General features: G+C 46.1%; 1 protein-coding gene across 8 annotated transcripts in view; it reads left to right on the plus strand.

The window, feature by feature from the left end:
- Nucleotides 1-13,828, plus strand: part of HIPK1 (homeodomain interacting protein kinase 1) — a 504,680-nt gene that overhangs the window by 363,412 nt on the left and 127,440 nt on the right. For all 8 annotated transcript variants that reach the window (XM_069238726.1, XM_069238723.1, XM_069238721.1 and 5 more), the window contains one exon: nt 1,202-1,364. In XM_069238726.1, coding sequence (XP_069094827.1) covers nt 1,202-1,364 — 163 coding nt within the window. The remainder of the gene's footprint in view (nt 1-1,201; nt 1,365-13,828) is intronic.

Genomic DNA, 13,828 nt, shown 5'->3' on the forward strand with positions numbered 1-13,828 from the left:
GATCTCTGTGATAGGGTGAGAGACAGCCGCAAAGGCAGCATTGAGATCTAATAAGAGCACTTCAGCAGCACATCTCTGATCAAGATATAGTTTTATAAACTTTGTGGCTTTGAGCAGGGCTGATTCAGTACTATGACATGGCCTGAATCCATACTGCTACAGTGGAACAGTCATTTTTCTTACTTGAGACATGGAAGTGTGACTAGGGACCATTAACTGTCTCAAAGAGGACCAGAGGCTGTACCATGACCTGTACTGATTTATAGGTGCTATTTTCATTATTTGAGGATTGAAGTGCAGTGGAGCATGGCATCTAAAAAGGGGAGACAAGAACGGTGTTTAGTATGTGTAGAGACCAACTACATTGTGTTGACGTCTGTCTTCTTGATGTTGAATGGTGTAATGTCTATCTCCTAGACTTCAAATGATACACAGAGGGGAGTCTCAACACCAAGGGCCACAATGCTGAATGTCTTGATTGTCTTGACCTAAAGCATGAAGCTTCCCCATTTGACTTAAAATGTTTCCTATAATTCATCCTTGATTTGGTGCTTATTGCAGTGTTTGATGATGAGAACATTGTGTAAGTATCTGGATTCGACTTTGAACGGGATCCCCAAAAGGGGCAGGATTGACCTGAATGACTTGTGATGCTGCTTCTTTTTCTCCTTAGGTCTCCCTCTCATAGTCTTTTGGCAGAAAGCACAAGGTCAAAGCATGAGACACACCTTCCATGCCCTGTGATTTTATTTTATTTTTATTTATTTTTTTCCTTGGCTTTGAAGTCTTTTACCACAAAGGTAATAGTGTATAGGTATCCTGCTCACACTAACCTGAAAAAACAAACAACATGAGAGTTAAATTCCAGAATAAGACATGATGCGATATGGAAGCTGCTGACTATATAAAGGAACAGCACGTTTCTGTCTTCCCATTACATGCAGCCTATCGGACTCTTTTTTCCCTTTGTGTTAATCATGTGGATTTGAGGCTTTCTTTTTGAAGAAGGTGTGAATTTTGTGTTGCAATGTTGTGTATTGTGACGCATGCAAATTGAGACTCGAAGTATGGTCTGGCACACAGGAAACAATTGACTCGGCTGTTCATATAGTCTGGTCCTAGATTCAATGTGGCGTGTCTAGAAGCTGTCAGAATTTGTCTGAGATAAATCCTATGCTAATTGGTTCTGTTCTCTTTTCAGTGTGAAGTCCTGCTTTCAAAATATGGAGATTTGCAAACGGAGGGTTAATATGTACGACACTGTGAACCAGATAAAGAGTCCATTCACAACACATGTAGCTCCCAATACAAGCACAAACCTAACAATGAGCTTCAACAACCAGATCAATACAATGCACAATCAGGTATGGATTTTATATTAGGACTTGTACAAATAAACGTTTAGTAGAAACGTAGAGAATTGAAATAAGAGACAAACTTCATGGAAAAGCACTGTGATTACATAGTGGTGCAGTCATGGGCTGACCTACAGTATGGTAAATTAGTCTGACAATTCTGTGGAACCTTATCTGAATGACCATGGTATTGGCACCCGAAGAGGTTGCAATGAGTTGTGATCATGTGTTTTGTGCTGGTACCACAGTACATCTTTTGCTTGTACTTAATGCTATAATTTGACTTCTCTGCTTTCTGGTCATACAGACTTACTGTAGGTAATAAGTAACCACTATTTCACTTTTATTGTCTCACCATATATGTGTTTGCCATGGTTCTCAAACACAATCAGACACTTTTCCACATCACCAAATCGCAGTCAGTTTACATGCTTGTTTGCAGGCAGTTTCACAAAACAAGTGACGTATTGAATTGTTAAATCTTAATGGGAGCAGGAACAGTTTTCATCAGCTTGTCCCTTTGCTGCACTGCACAGAGAATAATAAAGATTAATTTCCTTGTTTATCCTTTTAACATCTAAGCCCATCCAAAATTGGTTGAGCACCTTCTTTGATTAAAATAAAAAAAATACTTAGGTGTGCTGCTGCTACTTAGTCATTTTTGATTTGTCTTTAAGAGCAGTGACAAACAAAACTTCTAGGCTGGTGGCAGCCGATAGGCACAAAATGTTTTTATTAAATTAAGAATTATTCCAAAAAGCTGATTGTACGTCATGTTGCCTTATGATACTCAATCAGACTAGTTTGTTAAAGCTTCAGAAATCCGGGAATCTATTTTCTGAAGTCAGCTGGGAGAAAATTTGTATCCAAGCAGGTGTGTCACATGTGACACTTTGTGCTACTCCAGGCTTTCTCATTAAGAGCATGTTGCATTTTGAAAGGCGTGCCAGTGCTTATAACACAGGATCCACAAATCGCAGCATTGCAGGTGTTTTTATTTATAAAGACACCACTGTGGGGTGCAATACAGACGTCCTTAACATGAACAGGGATAAGATATCAACTGGACCAACACAAAGCACAATTGACAAACACGCACAGCCCCATATTACGAAACAAACCCCTGGCCCCAGCGACCAATCAGGTACTTACCCTGACAGTGCAGCATTGCTGGCTGTTATCACACATTTTGACCATATGCTGAATGCCAAGAGTGCAGCAGTTGGCTCAGATGTTGCTTTACTGCGCTAGGATCTCCGCAGAGCCATTGAGCGGATTACTGAAGCTGAGAAGGGTCTCGGAGTGGAAGACTGTTGTTGTCCTTCAAAGCAAAATGCAGAAACTTATAGTGGTGACTAAAGAGCTTTCCCTGCGAGTCGAGAACGCAGAGGGTAGAGCTTGGCGAAAAACCTTTAGATTTGTGGGCTTCCCTGAAGGATGTGAGAATTGGTGTGTGGATGCCTTTTTAACCAAATAGCTTCGCTCTGTGATACCCAAGGACACACTGTCATTGTGCTTTGTGGTGGAAATAGTCCATAGGGCATTAACCATGAAGCCATCCTTGGGAGCGCGCCCAAGTCCGATCATTGCCTGGATCCTGAACTACATGGACAGAGATGCCATACTTTGGTTTGCTGAATTGCAATTTTAGATCTCATTCCAGGCATCCACTACCATGATTTTCCCTGACTACGTGAAGATGGTTTAGCAACAGCGCCAATCGTTCAGTGAAGCCAAACAGAGACTCCGGGAACTTAAACTACCATCTGTGCAGCTCTATCTGGCTCGTTTTGGGTAGTGTTTGAGTCACAAGCAAATTTCTTCAAGAAACCAGAGAAGGTCTTTTGTTGGGCAGAAAAGAGAACATCCTTGAAACCTCATACCCCACCGCGCATTGACTCTGACTCATCGCAGAGTGAAGAGAGAGCCCAACCCGGAGACCCCTTGAGGAAACGATGCAACAGATCTCGCTCTTCCTGGCGCAGCAGTAAATGGGATCCGGTGACCTGATACTGGGCAGAGGCGCACTGACTTGGCGTGCTGCGCGCCTCCTGCAGAACAGTGGCAGCTGGGGGGAGTGCAGGGTGGGGGGTTGACATGGGATTGAGGGGGTCATACTTTTTTTTCTACATTAACAAAGAATCTTGTGTGATGCAGTGACGACAAAGCTTGATTAGACCATCACAACCTTAGTAAGTAACTAACTTCTCAGGTATTCTGTTATTATGGGACATAGTGATCCATTGGACACAGGCAGAGGAAGCCCACGGTTGGAGCTTAATGCACCAGTATTCCGTGATAGATCCTTCCTGTTTGACAAAGTATATGGGTGAGGGAAGTTAGGGGGATGTTTTGTTATTTGTATGTTGTTCACAAGCACGGTCTTGCCTCACATAGCTGCCTACGCCTACACCTATCACCTCTTTACATGTACACACTTCAACACCCTGACAATGGAGAGAATTGAGACCTTGAGGTTGGCGGGGAGATCCAGGTCATGTCATGGAGTGTCCCAGGAGTCCTCGATAAAGTCAAGGGTGGAGCAGTTTAAAAATATGCCTAGAAGGCCCAAACCCACATCTTAATGTTGCAGGAGACTCACCTTATAGGTACTGAAGCCCCTTGCCTAGCCAGGTATGGGCACAACCAGATCTACCACTCAGGATTCACAAGGGGATCCTGGGGCACCAGTATTCTAATACAAAGGTCAGTACCATTTCAATTAGAGCAGTCTTGGACTGATTGTCTAGGCAGATATACAGTTGTGACAGGCACACTTTATGGTGAAGTCCTTACCTAGTGCTGCATATATGCCCCCCTAACCCCCACTGCCGCTGGGACAGACTTATGTAGATTGTGTCATATGCTTATGGGGAAACCTTCCGAATGATCTTACAGTAATTGGAAGTAACTGGAATGATGTGATGAATTCCCAGATAGATACTGCATGAGTTGCACAATGCCAGGCTCTAGTATATTCAAATTATCCATAATGACAACAGTCCTGAGATTTACAGACCTTTAGAGAGCCCGGTTTTATATACCTCTCAGCAGTGCATGGCTCCCTCTCCAGTCTCAACAATGTCTTTGTCCCCACCATACAGGTAGATAGCCATGGGTATAGAGGTCCTGGCATGGGGCCTATGTGATCACTCTCCATTGCTAATGGGGCTTGATATGGGAGCTGAGAGACCCTCATTCTGCTGGCACTAGCCGCTATGGAATATACAAAGTCCTACATACGACTTGAACTTCACACGAGGTATTGAAGAGTATTTTACACTTAACACAGACACTACCCAGTGCCATAACCCTCTGAGAGGCCTTTAAGCCAGTCCTGTGCAGGATGGATATTGTAGTTGTAATAGTATTTATATAGTGCTTACTACCTCTGACGAGGCGTTGAAGCGCTTTTTGGCGAGTAACCCAAAGGAATTAGTGGTGGATTAGTATAGGGAACTATGGGTACAGTTTTGGTATATAATGGAGGGAAGAATCCAGAAGTGTTACTTGGGAGTTTATAGTAATAGGATGAGGCTTGGGACAAGATGGAAGAGGGAAGAGTCTGTGGGAAGGGTTATGGAGATCATAGTAGCAGGAGGGGTTTTGGATGAGTCAAAGGTGAGATAAATGAGGGAGAATTTGGTAGGGTTGTTTGGGAGATCATGGTAGTAAACTGACGTTTGGGTGAGCTAGATGTGGAAGAGGAGGGAAGAGCTTAGGCAGGGTTATTTTGGAGATAAAAGTGGTAGAAGGGGTTTGGGATGAGTCAGTGGGGATGGAGGATGGATTGATAGAGACACGACATATGGTGATGGGTAGACAAAGTAAAGCTTACAAGAGAGTAACATTTATATTATTTTTATGTATTTATAATGTTATTGATATATACATATATATACTATTTTTAATCTTTATTTTTTATTTATGAATTTATTATTTTTTTACTTTAATTTACTTATTTGTATTTTATTCATAGATTTGTTTATTTCTATTTTTTCTCTAGTACAGTAGGTAAATAGATATGTAAACACATAGTAAGGATATATATGTTCAAGGAATATAAAAATGGGTATAATATGAGAAGAAAAATAGTATTGTATAAAAATAGACTTTCAAGATTTGTAAAGTTTGAAGTTCTCCAGTATTGGATCTTTCATAGATTCACATGCTTGAATCATCCCCGTCGTCGAGGTGGGAGCCTCACGGTAACTTTAAATACACAAAGCAGTAAGTTTTAAAACCAGTAGGCCTCAGTAGGCCCCATAGGATATGTTATAGCCTATCCACCTTGTTTTGTGAAAAGACCAAAACTTCAGTGCCAACCAATCAGGCTTCAGCATCCTCCCAAACACTCCCAACAGAGGCTGATTTCCCTCAGATTTTCTACCGCACGTCGTGTGAAGGGAGTCTCCCTGAGCTCTGCTCAGTTTACCTTTTTCTGACAGGAAATTTTTTCTCTCAGGAACCCAGCTTTCCAGTTTTATCGTGTCTGAAAAGACAAAAAAGGGTCTGTTCAGAGACTCTGTGTAGGAAGTTGGCTCTGTATGTGCTATTTCAAAGTAAGGAATAGCATGCACAGAGTCCAAGGGTTCCCCTTAGAGGTAAAATAGTGGTAAAAATAGATAATACTAATGCTCTATTTTGTGGTAGTGTGGTCGAGCAGTAGGCTTATCCAAGGAGTAGTGTTAAGCATTTGTTGTACATACACATAGACAATAAATGAGGTACACACACTCAGAGACAAATCCAGCCAATAGGTTTTTGTATAGAAAAATATCTTTTCTTAGTTTATTTTAAGAACCACAGGTTCAAATTCTACATGTAATATCTCATTCGAAAGGTATTGCAGGTAAGTACTTTAGGAACTTCAAATCATCAAAATTGCATGTATACTTTTCAAGTTATTCACAAATAGCTGTTTTAAAAGTGGACACTTAGTGCAATTTTCACAGTTCCTAGGGTAGGTAAGTATTTGTTAGGTTAACCAGGTAAGTAAGACACTTACAGGGCTTAGTTCTTGGTCCAAGGTAGCCCACCGTTGGGGGTTCAGAGCAACCCCAAAGTTACCACACCAGCAGCTCAGGGCCGGTCAGGTGCAGAGTTCAAAGTGGTGCCCAAAACACATAGGCTAGAATGGAGAGAAGGGGGTGCCCCGGTTCCGGTCTGCTTGCAGGTAAGTACCCGCGTCTTCGGAGGGCAGACCAGGGGGGTTTTGTAGGGCACCGGGGGGGACACAAGCCCACACAGAAATTTCACCCTCAGCAGCGCGGGGGCGGCCGGGTGCAGTGTAGAAACAAGCGTCGGGTTCGTAATGGAAGTCAATGGGAGATCTAGGGATCTCTTCAGCGCTGCAGGCAGGCAAGGGGGGGGTTCCTCGGGGAAACCTCCACTTGGGCAAGGGAGAGGGACTCCTGGGGGTCACTTCTCCAGTGAAAGTCCGGTCCTTCAGGTCCTGGGGGCTGCGGGTGCAGGGTCTCTCCCAGGCGTCGGGACTTTGGATTCAAAGAGTCGCGGTCAGGGGAAGCCTCGGGATTCCCTCTGCAGGCGGCGCTGTGGGGACTCAGGGGGGACAGGTTTTGGTACTCACAGTATCAGAGTAGTCCTGGGGTCCCTCCTGAGGTGTTGGATCTCCACCAGCCGAGTCGGGGTCGCCGGGTGCAGTGTTGCAAGTCTCACGCTTCTTGCGGGGAGCTTGCAGGGTTCTTTAAAGCTGCTGGAAACAAAGTTGCAGCTTTTCTTGGAGCAGGTCCGCTGTCCTCGGGAGTTTCTTGTCTTTTCGAAGCAGGGGCAGTCCTCAGAGGATGTCGAGGTCGCTGGTCCCTTTGGAAGGCGTCGCTGGAGCAGGATCTTTGGAAGGCAGGAGACAGGCCGGTGAGTTTCTGGAGCCAAGGCAGCTGTCGTCTTCTGGTCTTCCTCTGCAGGGGTTTTCAGCTAGGCAGTCCTTCTTCTTGTAGTTGTAGGAATCTCATTTTCTAGGGTTCAGGGTAGCCCTTAAATACTAAATTTAAGGGCGTGTTTAGGTCTGGGGGGCTAGTAGCCAATGGCTACTAGCCCTGAGGGTGGGTACACCCTCTTTGTGCCTCCTCCCAAGGGGAGGGGGTCACAATCCTAACCCTATTGGGGGAATCCTCCATCTGCAAGATGGAGGATTTCTAAAAGTCAGAGTCACCTCAGCTCAGGACACCCTAGGGGCTGTCCTGACTGGTCAGTGACTCCTCCTTGTTGCTTTCTTTGTTCCCTCCAGCCTTGCCGCCAAAAGTGGGGGCCGTGGCCGGAGGGGGCGGGCAACTCCACTAAGCTGGAGTGCCCTGCTGGGCTGTGACAAAGGGGGGAGCCTTTGAGGCTCACCGCCAGGTGTCACAGCTCCTGCCTGGGGGAGGTGTTAGCATCTCCACCCAGTGCAGGCTTTGTTACTGGCCTCAGAGTGACAAAGGCACTCTCCCCATGGGGCCAGCAACATGTCTCTGGTGTGGCAGGCTGCTGGAACTAGTCAGCCTACACAGACAGTCGGTTAAGTTTCAGGGGGCACCTCTAAGGTGCCCTCTGTGGTGTATTTTACAATAAAATGTACACTGGCATCAGTGTGCATTTATTGTGCTGAGAAGTTTGATACCAAACTTCCCAGTTTTCAGTGTAGCCATTATGGTGCTGTGGAGTTCGTGTTTGACAGACTCCCAGACCATATACTCTTATGGCTACCCTGCACCTACAATGTCTAAGGTTTTGTTTAGACACTGTAGGGGTACCATGCTCATGCACTGGTACCCTCACCTATGGTATAGTGCACCCTGCCTTAGGGCTGTAAGGCCTGCTAGAGGGGTGTCTTACCTATACTGCATAGGCAGTGAGAGGCTGGCATGGCACCCTGAGGGGAGTGCCATGTCGACTTACTCGTTTTGTCCTCACTAGCACACACAAGCTGGCAAGCAGTGTGTCTGTGCTGAGTGAGAGGTCTCCAGGGTGGCATAAGACATGCTGCAGCCCTTAGAGACCTTCCTTGGCATCAGGGCCCTTGGTACTAGAAGTACCAGTTACAAGGGACTTATCTGGATGCCAGGGTCTGCCAATTGTGGATACAAAAGTACAGGTTAGGGAAAGAACACTGGTGCTGGGGCCTGGTTAGCAGGCCTCAGCACACCTTCAATTGTAAACATAGCATCAGCAAAGGCAAAAAAGTCAGGGGGCAACCATGCCAAGGAGGCATTTCCTTACACTCTGGCAGTTGTGGGAAGAAGAGACTACATGTTGATGACCCCCACAAAAAGTGCATCTACTGCCTCCATCCAGACCACAAGGTGAGAGACTGCAAGATCCGTCGCACCTTCAGTCAAAAAACCCTCAAAGACCGTGAGGGTAGGCTTCTCTTGTGGCTGCAGAAACAGAAAGCCATGGAACATCCTTCCTCAGATGAAAGGGAAGCGTCATCTCATGCTTCTCACTCCCAAAAAAGAACAGGTGAGAGAGGAAGATTGCCTGGTGAGCCACCGAGGAAGATGGCCAAAAAGATGAAGCAGGTCTCTACTGAGGCAAAAAAGAGTATTTCCCATTCAGAGACCCACGCAAGTTTGCCAAAAAAGGTTCGTTCAGAGCCTACTTCGCCTCTGCACAGGAAGAGTGTCGCGAAAAGGGCATCCCTGTCTCTGTCACCGCAGAAAGATCCGGTAAAGTTCTCTTTAGAAAAAAAGCGTCCGTCGACGACGGTGACATCGACAGTGTCGTCGACGTTTACAACGGCGGTCTCGCCAATGATCATGACGTCGTCACCATTATCGTTGCCGATGATTATTACAGCTAAGATATTTAAAAAAGCTTTGTCGACTAACACGTCGTCGACGGCAGATGCGTTGTGGGTCCACCAATCGACTAAGGCACTACCGTCGACGAAGCACCTGTCAATGAGGTTTAAGAAGGGCACACCGGCGATGACAGCACCGTCGACGATACAAATGCCAACAGGGGAACCGTCGACAAGCATATCGTCGACAGTAGTGACACTGTATAAACCATCTACCCTCCTGGGTACTTCACCGGAGCAATCTTCAACAATGATGGCTTACTCTCAAGAGGATTCAACAAGATTCTTGCCTCTTTCACTCATCACCATGGGGGACAAATCTTCTGATATTCTTCCAATGCATACTTCCCCGAGCAAAGTATTGCCATATCCCCCACAACATCTCTTGGATGATGACGATGACGCATACTCCCAAGATGAGGGAATGTTTTGTGCAGCTAGTAGCCCGTCTCAGCTGCATGTAAAATGCCAGGACTTTGATGAGGAAGATGAAGGGCAGTACCAGCCCAACTATGCTTCAATGTCATACCCCCCGACAGAACAACAATTATCCCTCTCCATGCCAAGCACATTGGTGGCAGACCTTCAATGTATGCTCAACGACTGCTACAGAAGATTTTCACCATCAACACCTACCACACCACCCAGGCCTGAAACCCACCAGACGCCTCGTCAAACCCCGAGGACCAGTCTCCCGGAGACGTCGCACATTGTCATACCATTGAGTAGCCAAACGCAAGAAGGTCATCCCTCGTCGGACGACGAGAGGGAAGAGGGTGAGTTAAGAGATTCAGTGACCAGTGAATGGGATGATTACCTCGTCCCCACACCATCTTCACCTCCAGCAGGTCCAGTGGATTCGCCTCCAGAGGACATAGGAGGTTTTCATAATTTGATCGAGAGAGTGGCAAAGCGATTTGGCCTTTCTATTATTTCTCATGAAACAGAGTGCTTCCTTTACGACTTCAAGGAGCCATCAAAGAGATCGGTAAAGACGATACCGATAGTAGACTTCTTATGTCAGGAAGGGTTGAAGGCGATGAAGAATCCGGCGACAGTTCCTTCACAAATGCCAAGGCTAGAAAAGAAATATAAGGCCCCGGATGATTCTCCGACCTGTTTAGTGTCGCAACCGAAACCGGATTCAGTGATATCGCAGGCAGCGCAACAACGTTCTAGAAACCCTTCCACACCTATAGCATCTCCCCCAGACAAAGAAGGGAGGAGATTGGATAATATCGGAAAGAAATTATCCTCTGTAGCAGCGATCACAGTCGAGGCAGCTAATTCCCTGGCCATCCTAGGGAGATATGATCGCCAGATGTGGGCAGACATGTCTGCTTTCTTGGATCTCTTGCCGGAGGATATCAAGGTGGAAGCGAAGAAGGTGTTGCAGGAAGGGGAGCGGATTGCTGCAGAGATTATAGATAGCGCAATAGACATTTCTTTAACTGGTTTCAGACAATTGGCTGGGGCAGCAGTCTTACGTAGGCAAGGATGGCTAAAAGCTACATCCTTTCGACCGGAGGTCCAGAGCCGAGTTCTCGACATGTCTTTTGATGGTGAAAGTCTGTTTGGAAAGCATGTCGACGACATGTTACAAGCCATCAAAACAGATACGGATACGGCTAAATCATTAGGTACCCTACAGTATAAAAAGCAACCTTTTCATGGGGCAAGGGGAAGAGGAGGTTACTCCTTTTGAGGGGGCTACCATCAGTACAGACCCCAGTATCAGTCTTCCTCCACAGGATCCCGACAACCGCAGCAGCATAACCGGTTGCCACCGGCCGCGGCCTATAAACATCCAGCAAGAGGAAGAATGGCTGCCCGAGGAAGGGATACTGGCAGGAAACAATGACCTACCAGCCATACCAGCATACTTCCCTTCACCAATCTCGAGGGTTGGAGGTCGCATCACTTCTTATTTCCTTCAATGGGCAGCAATAACATCAGACAAGTGGGTGCTTGATATAGTGGCCAGAGGCCATACTCTGGAATTCACACAGACACCACCAGCTGTTCCCCCATCAGGCCCTCCGCCCCGAGGGTGAACCAACTCCTCAAGGAAGTACAAGTGATGCTGGGCAAAGGAGCAATAGAACTGGTCCCTTTTTCTCAGAGGAACAGGGGATTCTATTCCCGCTTCTTTCTCGTAAAGAAACCCTCTGGGGACTGGCGCCCCATTCTGGACTTAAGAGCACTAAACAAGTTCCTAAAGAAACAATCGTTCAGGATGGTGACACTACAGGATGACTTGCGCCTTTTAAATACTGGAGATCTGATGGCATCCCCAGACCTCCAGGATGCGATGCTTACTTTCATATTCCAATACACCGCAACCACCGCAAATTCCTCAGGTTCAAAGTAGCTGGTATGCACCTCCAATTCCGAGTTCTTCAATTCGGTTTGAAATTGCCCCCCAGAATTTTCACGAAAATGTTGGCTCCTGTAGCAGCACATCTCCGCCAGTCGGGCATGCAGGTTTTTCTGTACCTAGACGACTGGCTCATGAAGGCACCTTCAAAGCCTCAGGTGGTACGTCATATTTCGGTTTGCCTCCAATTGTTAAACAGCCTAGGGTTTGTCGTCAATTATCAAAAATCTCAGCTTCACCCCACACAGGTATTGAATTTTCTAGGAGCAATACTAGACACGGTCCACAGCAAGGCGTATCCGTCTCACGAAAGGAAGCAAAAACTAAGCTCCTTAGCACGCAAACTCTACAAAAAAGTTTGTATCAGTCCGCACCTACAAATCATTGCTAGGGATGATCTCATCATGCATTCCGCTGGTCCCAGATTGCAGGCTCCATATGCGACCCCTGCAAGAACAATTGGATGTACAGTGGACTCAGGTGCACGGTTAGTTAGAAGACAGAATTCGCATAACACCTATAATGCAAACCACCATGAAGTGGTGGGCAACACTGACCAATTTGTCCAACGGACTCACATTCCTTCATCAAGTACCCAGTTATATAGTAACAACAGATGCTTCTCTCCAGGGATGGGGTGCACCCTGCCAGGATTTGCAAATCAGCGGATCCTGGAATGCAAAAGAGGTTCGGCTCCACATAAATCACCTGGAGCTCAAAGCGATAAGCCTAGCTCTCAAAGCTTTTTTGCCAAAACTTCAAAACTCAAGCGTCTTAATCAGAACGGACAATACAACCAGCGTGTTTTATCTAAACAAGCAGGGGGGCACAAGATCTCTGCAACTCTCGCAACTGGCTCAGGATATCTGGAAATGGGCCATCAAGCACAACATTTTGCTCAAAGCGGAGCATGTGCCAGGACAGACCAACGTTCTGGCAGACACCCTGAGCAGGACAGTGATACCATACCACGAGTGGGAGCTAGACCAGGAACTTCTCGTTCGACTCTTCCTTTTATGGGGCAAACCAAATCTCGACCTGTTTGCCACATTGGAGAACAAGAAATGCCAGTATTATGCAAGTTTGCTTCCCCCGAAAGGATCGTGGGGGAATGCGTTTACGATGAGATGGTCCGGGGTCTATGCCTACGCTTTTTCTCCGATCCCGCTCATACCGAGACTCATCAACAAAATGAAGACGGAGGTGTGTCGCCTTCTGTTGATAGCTCCCAGGTGGCCCAGACAGGTCTGGTACACGGAGCTCCTAATGCTCTCCAAACAGCCACATGTGCAACTCAAATAGAGTCCAACCCTCTTGACAATGCACCGGGGACAAGTCAGGCATCCAGATCAGTCATCTCTTCACTTGTCGGCTTGGCTCCTGAATTCAATGAGTATGTAAATCTGAACATTTCCTCGGAGTGAAGAGAAATCTTAGCCAAAGCTAGAGCTGACACTACCAATAAAACTTACAAACTTAAATGGAAACGTTTTTGTATATGGTGTGCAGCGGAAGGTATACATCCTATTTCTTCTCCTACAGAGCAAATACTACCATATCTGTTGCTTTTGGCAAATTCAGGACTTTCATACTCCTCCATTCGAGTGCATCTGGCAGCAATCTCAAGATACCGTAGATCAAAAGACATGGTCTCATTACACTCCACCAGGATTGTGAAACAATTCATGAAGGGCCTGTTCCGTGTTTTCCCACCAGTCCGGAAACCTCCGCAGTTCTGGTCCCTGAATATTGTCTTAATGCAACTCATGAAAGCTCCTTTTGAGGCGATCCACAGAGCCAATCTCAAATTCATCTCATGGAAGACCGCATTACTACTAGCTCTTCAGCCAAAAGAGTCCGCAACATTCAGGCCTTCACTACTAAAGAGCCTTTCCTCCAACTTACAAATTCTGGTGTAATCCTGAGAACAAATCCTAAGTATATCCCAAAAGTTCCTTCAACTTTTCACTTGAATGAACCAGTCATCTTAAAAACCTTTTTTCCAAATCCGCAGACGGTAGCGGAAAATACATTACATTCCCTGGATATAAAAAGGTGTCTAAAATTTTACCTACAGGAAACAACCAGTTATTTGTTGCATTTGGTGGAACAAAAAAGGGACACGCAGTGTTCAAATAGACTATAGCCAGGTGGATTGGCCTGGCGATCCAATTCTGTCATGCTAAGGCTGGTAAACCGCTCCACAGCAAGGTGAGAGCCCATTCTACAAGATTGGTAGCCACTTAGGCTGCACTCTTCGCTGGGGTGCCACTGCATAGCATCTGCAGAGTGGCCATA

This window comes from Pleurodeles waltl, chromosome 6, assembly GCF_031143425.1.
Source record: "Pleurodeles waltl isolate 20211129_DDA chromosome 6, aPleWal1.hap1.20221129, whole genome shotgun sequence".
Lineage (NCBI taxonomy): Eukaryota > Metazoa > Chordata > Amphibia > Caudata > Salamandridae > Pleurodeles > Pleurodeles waltl.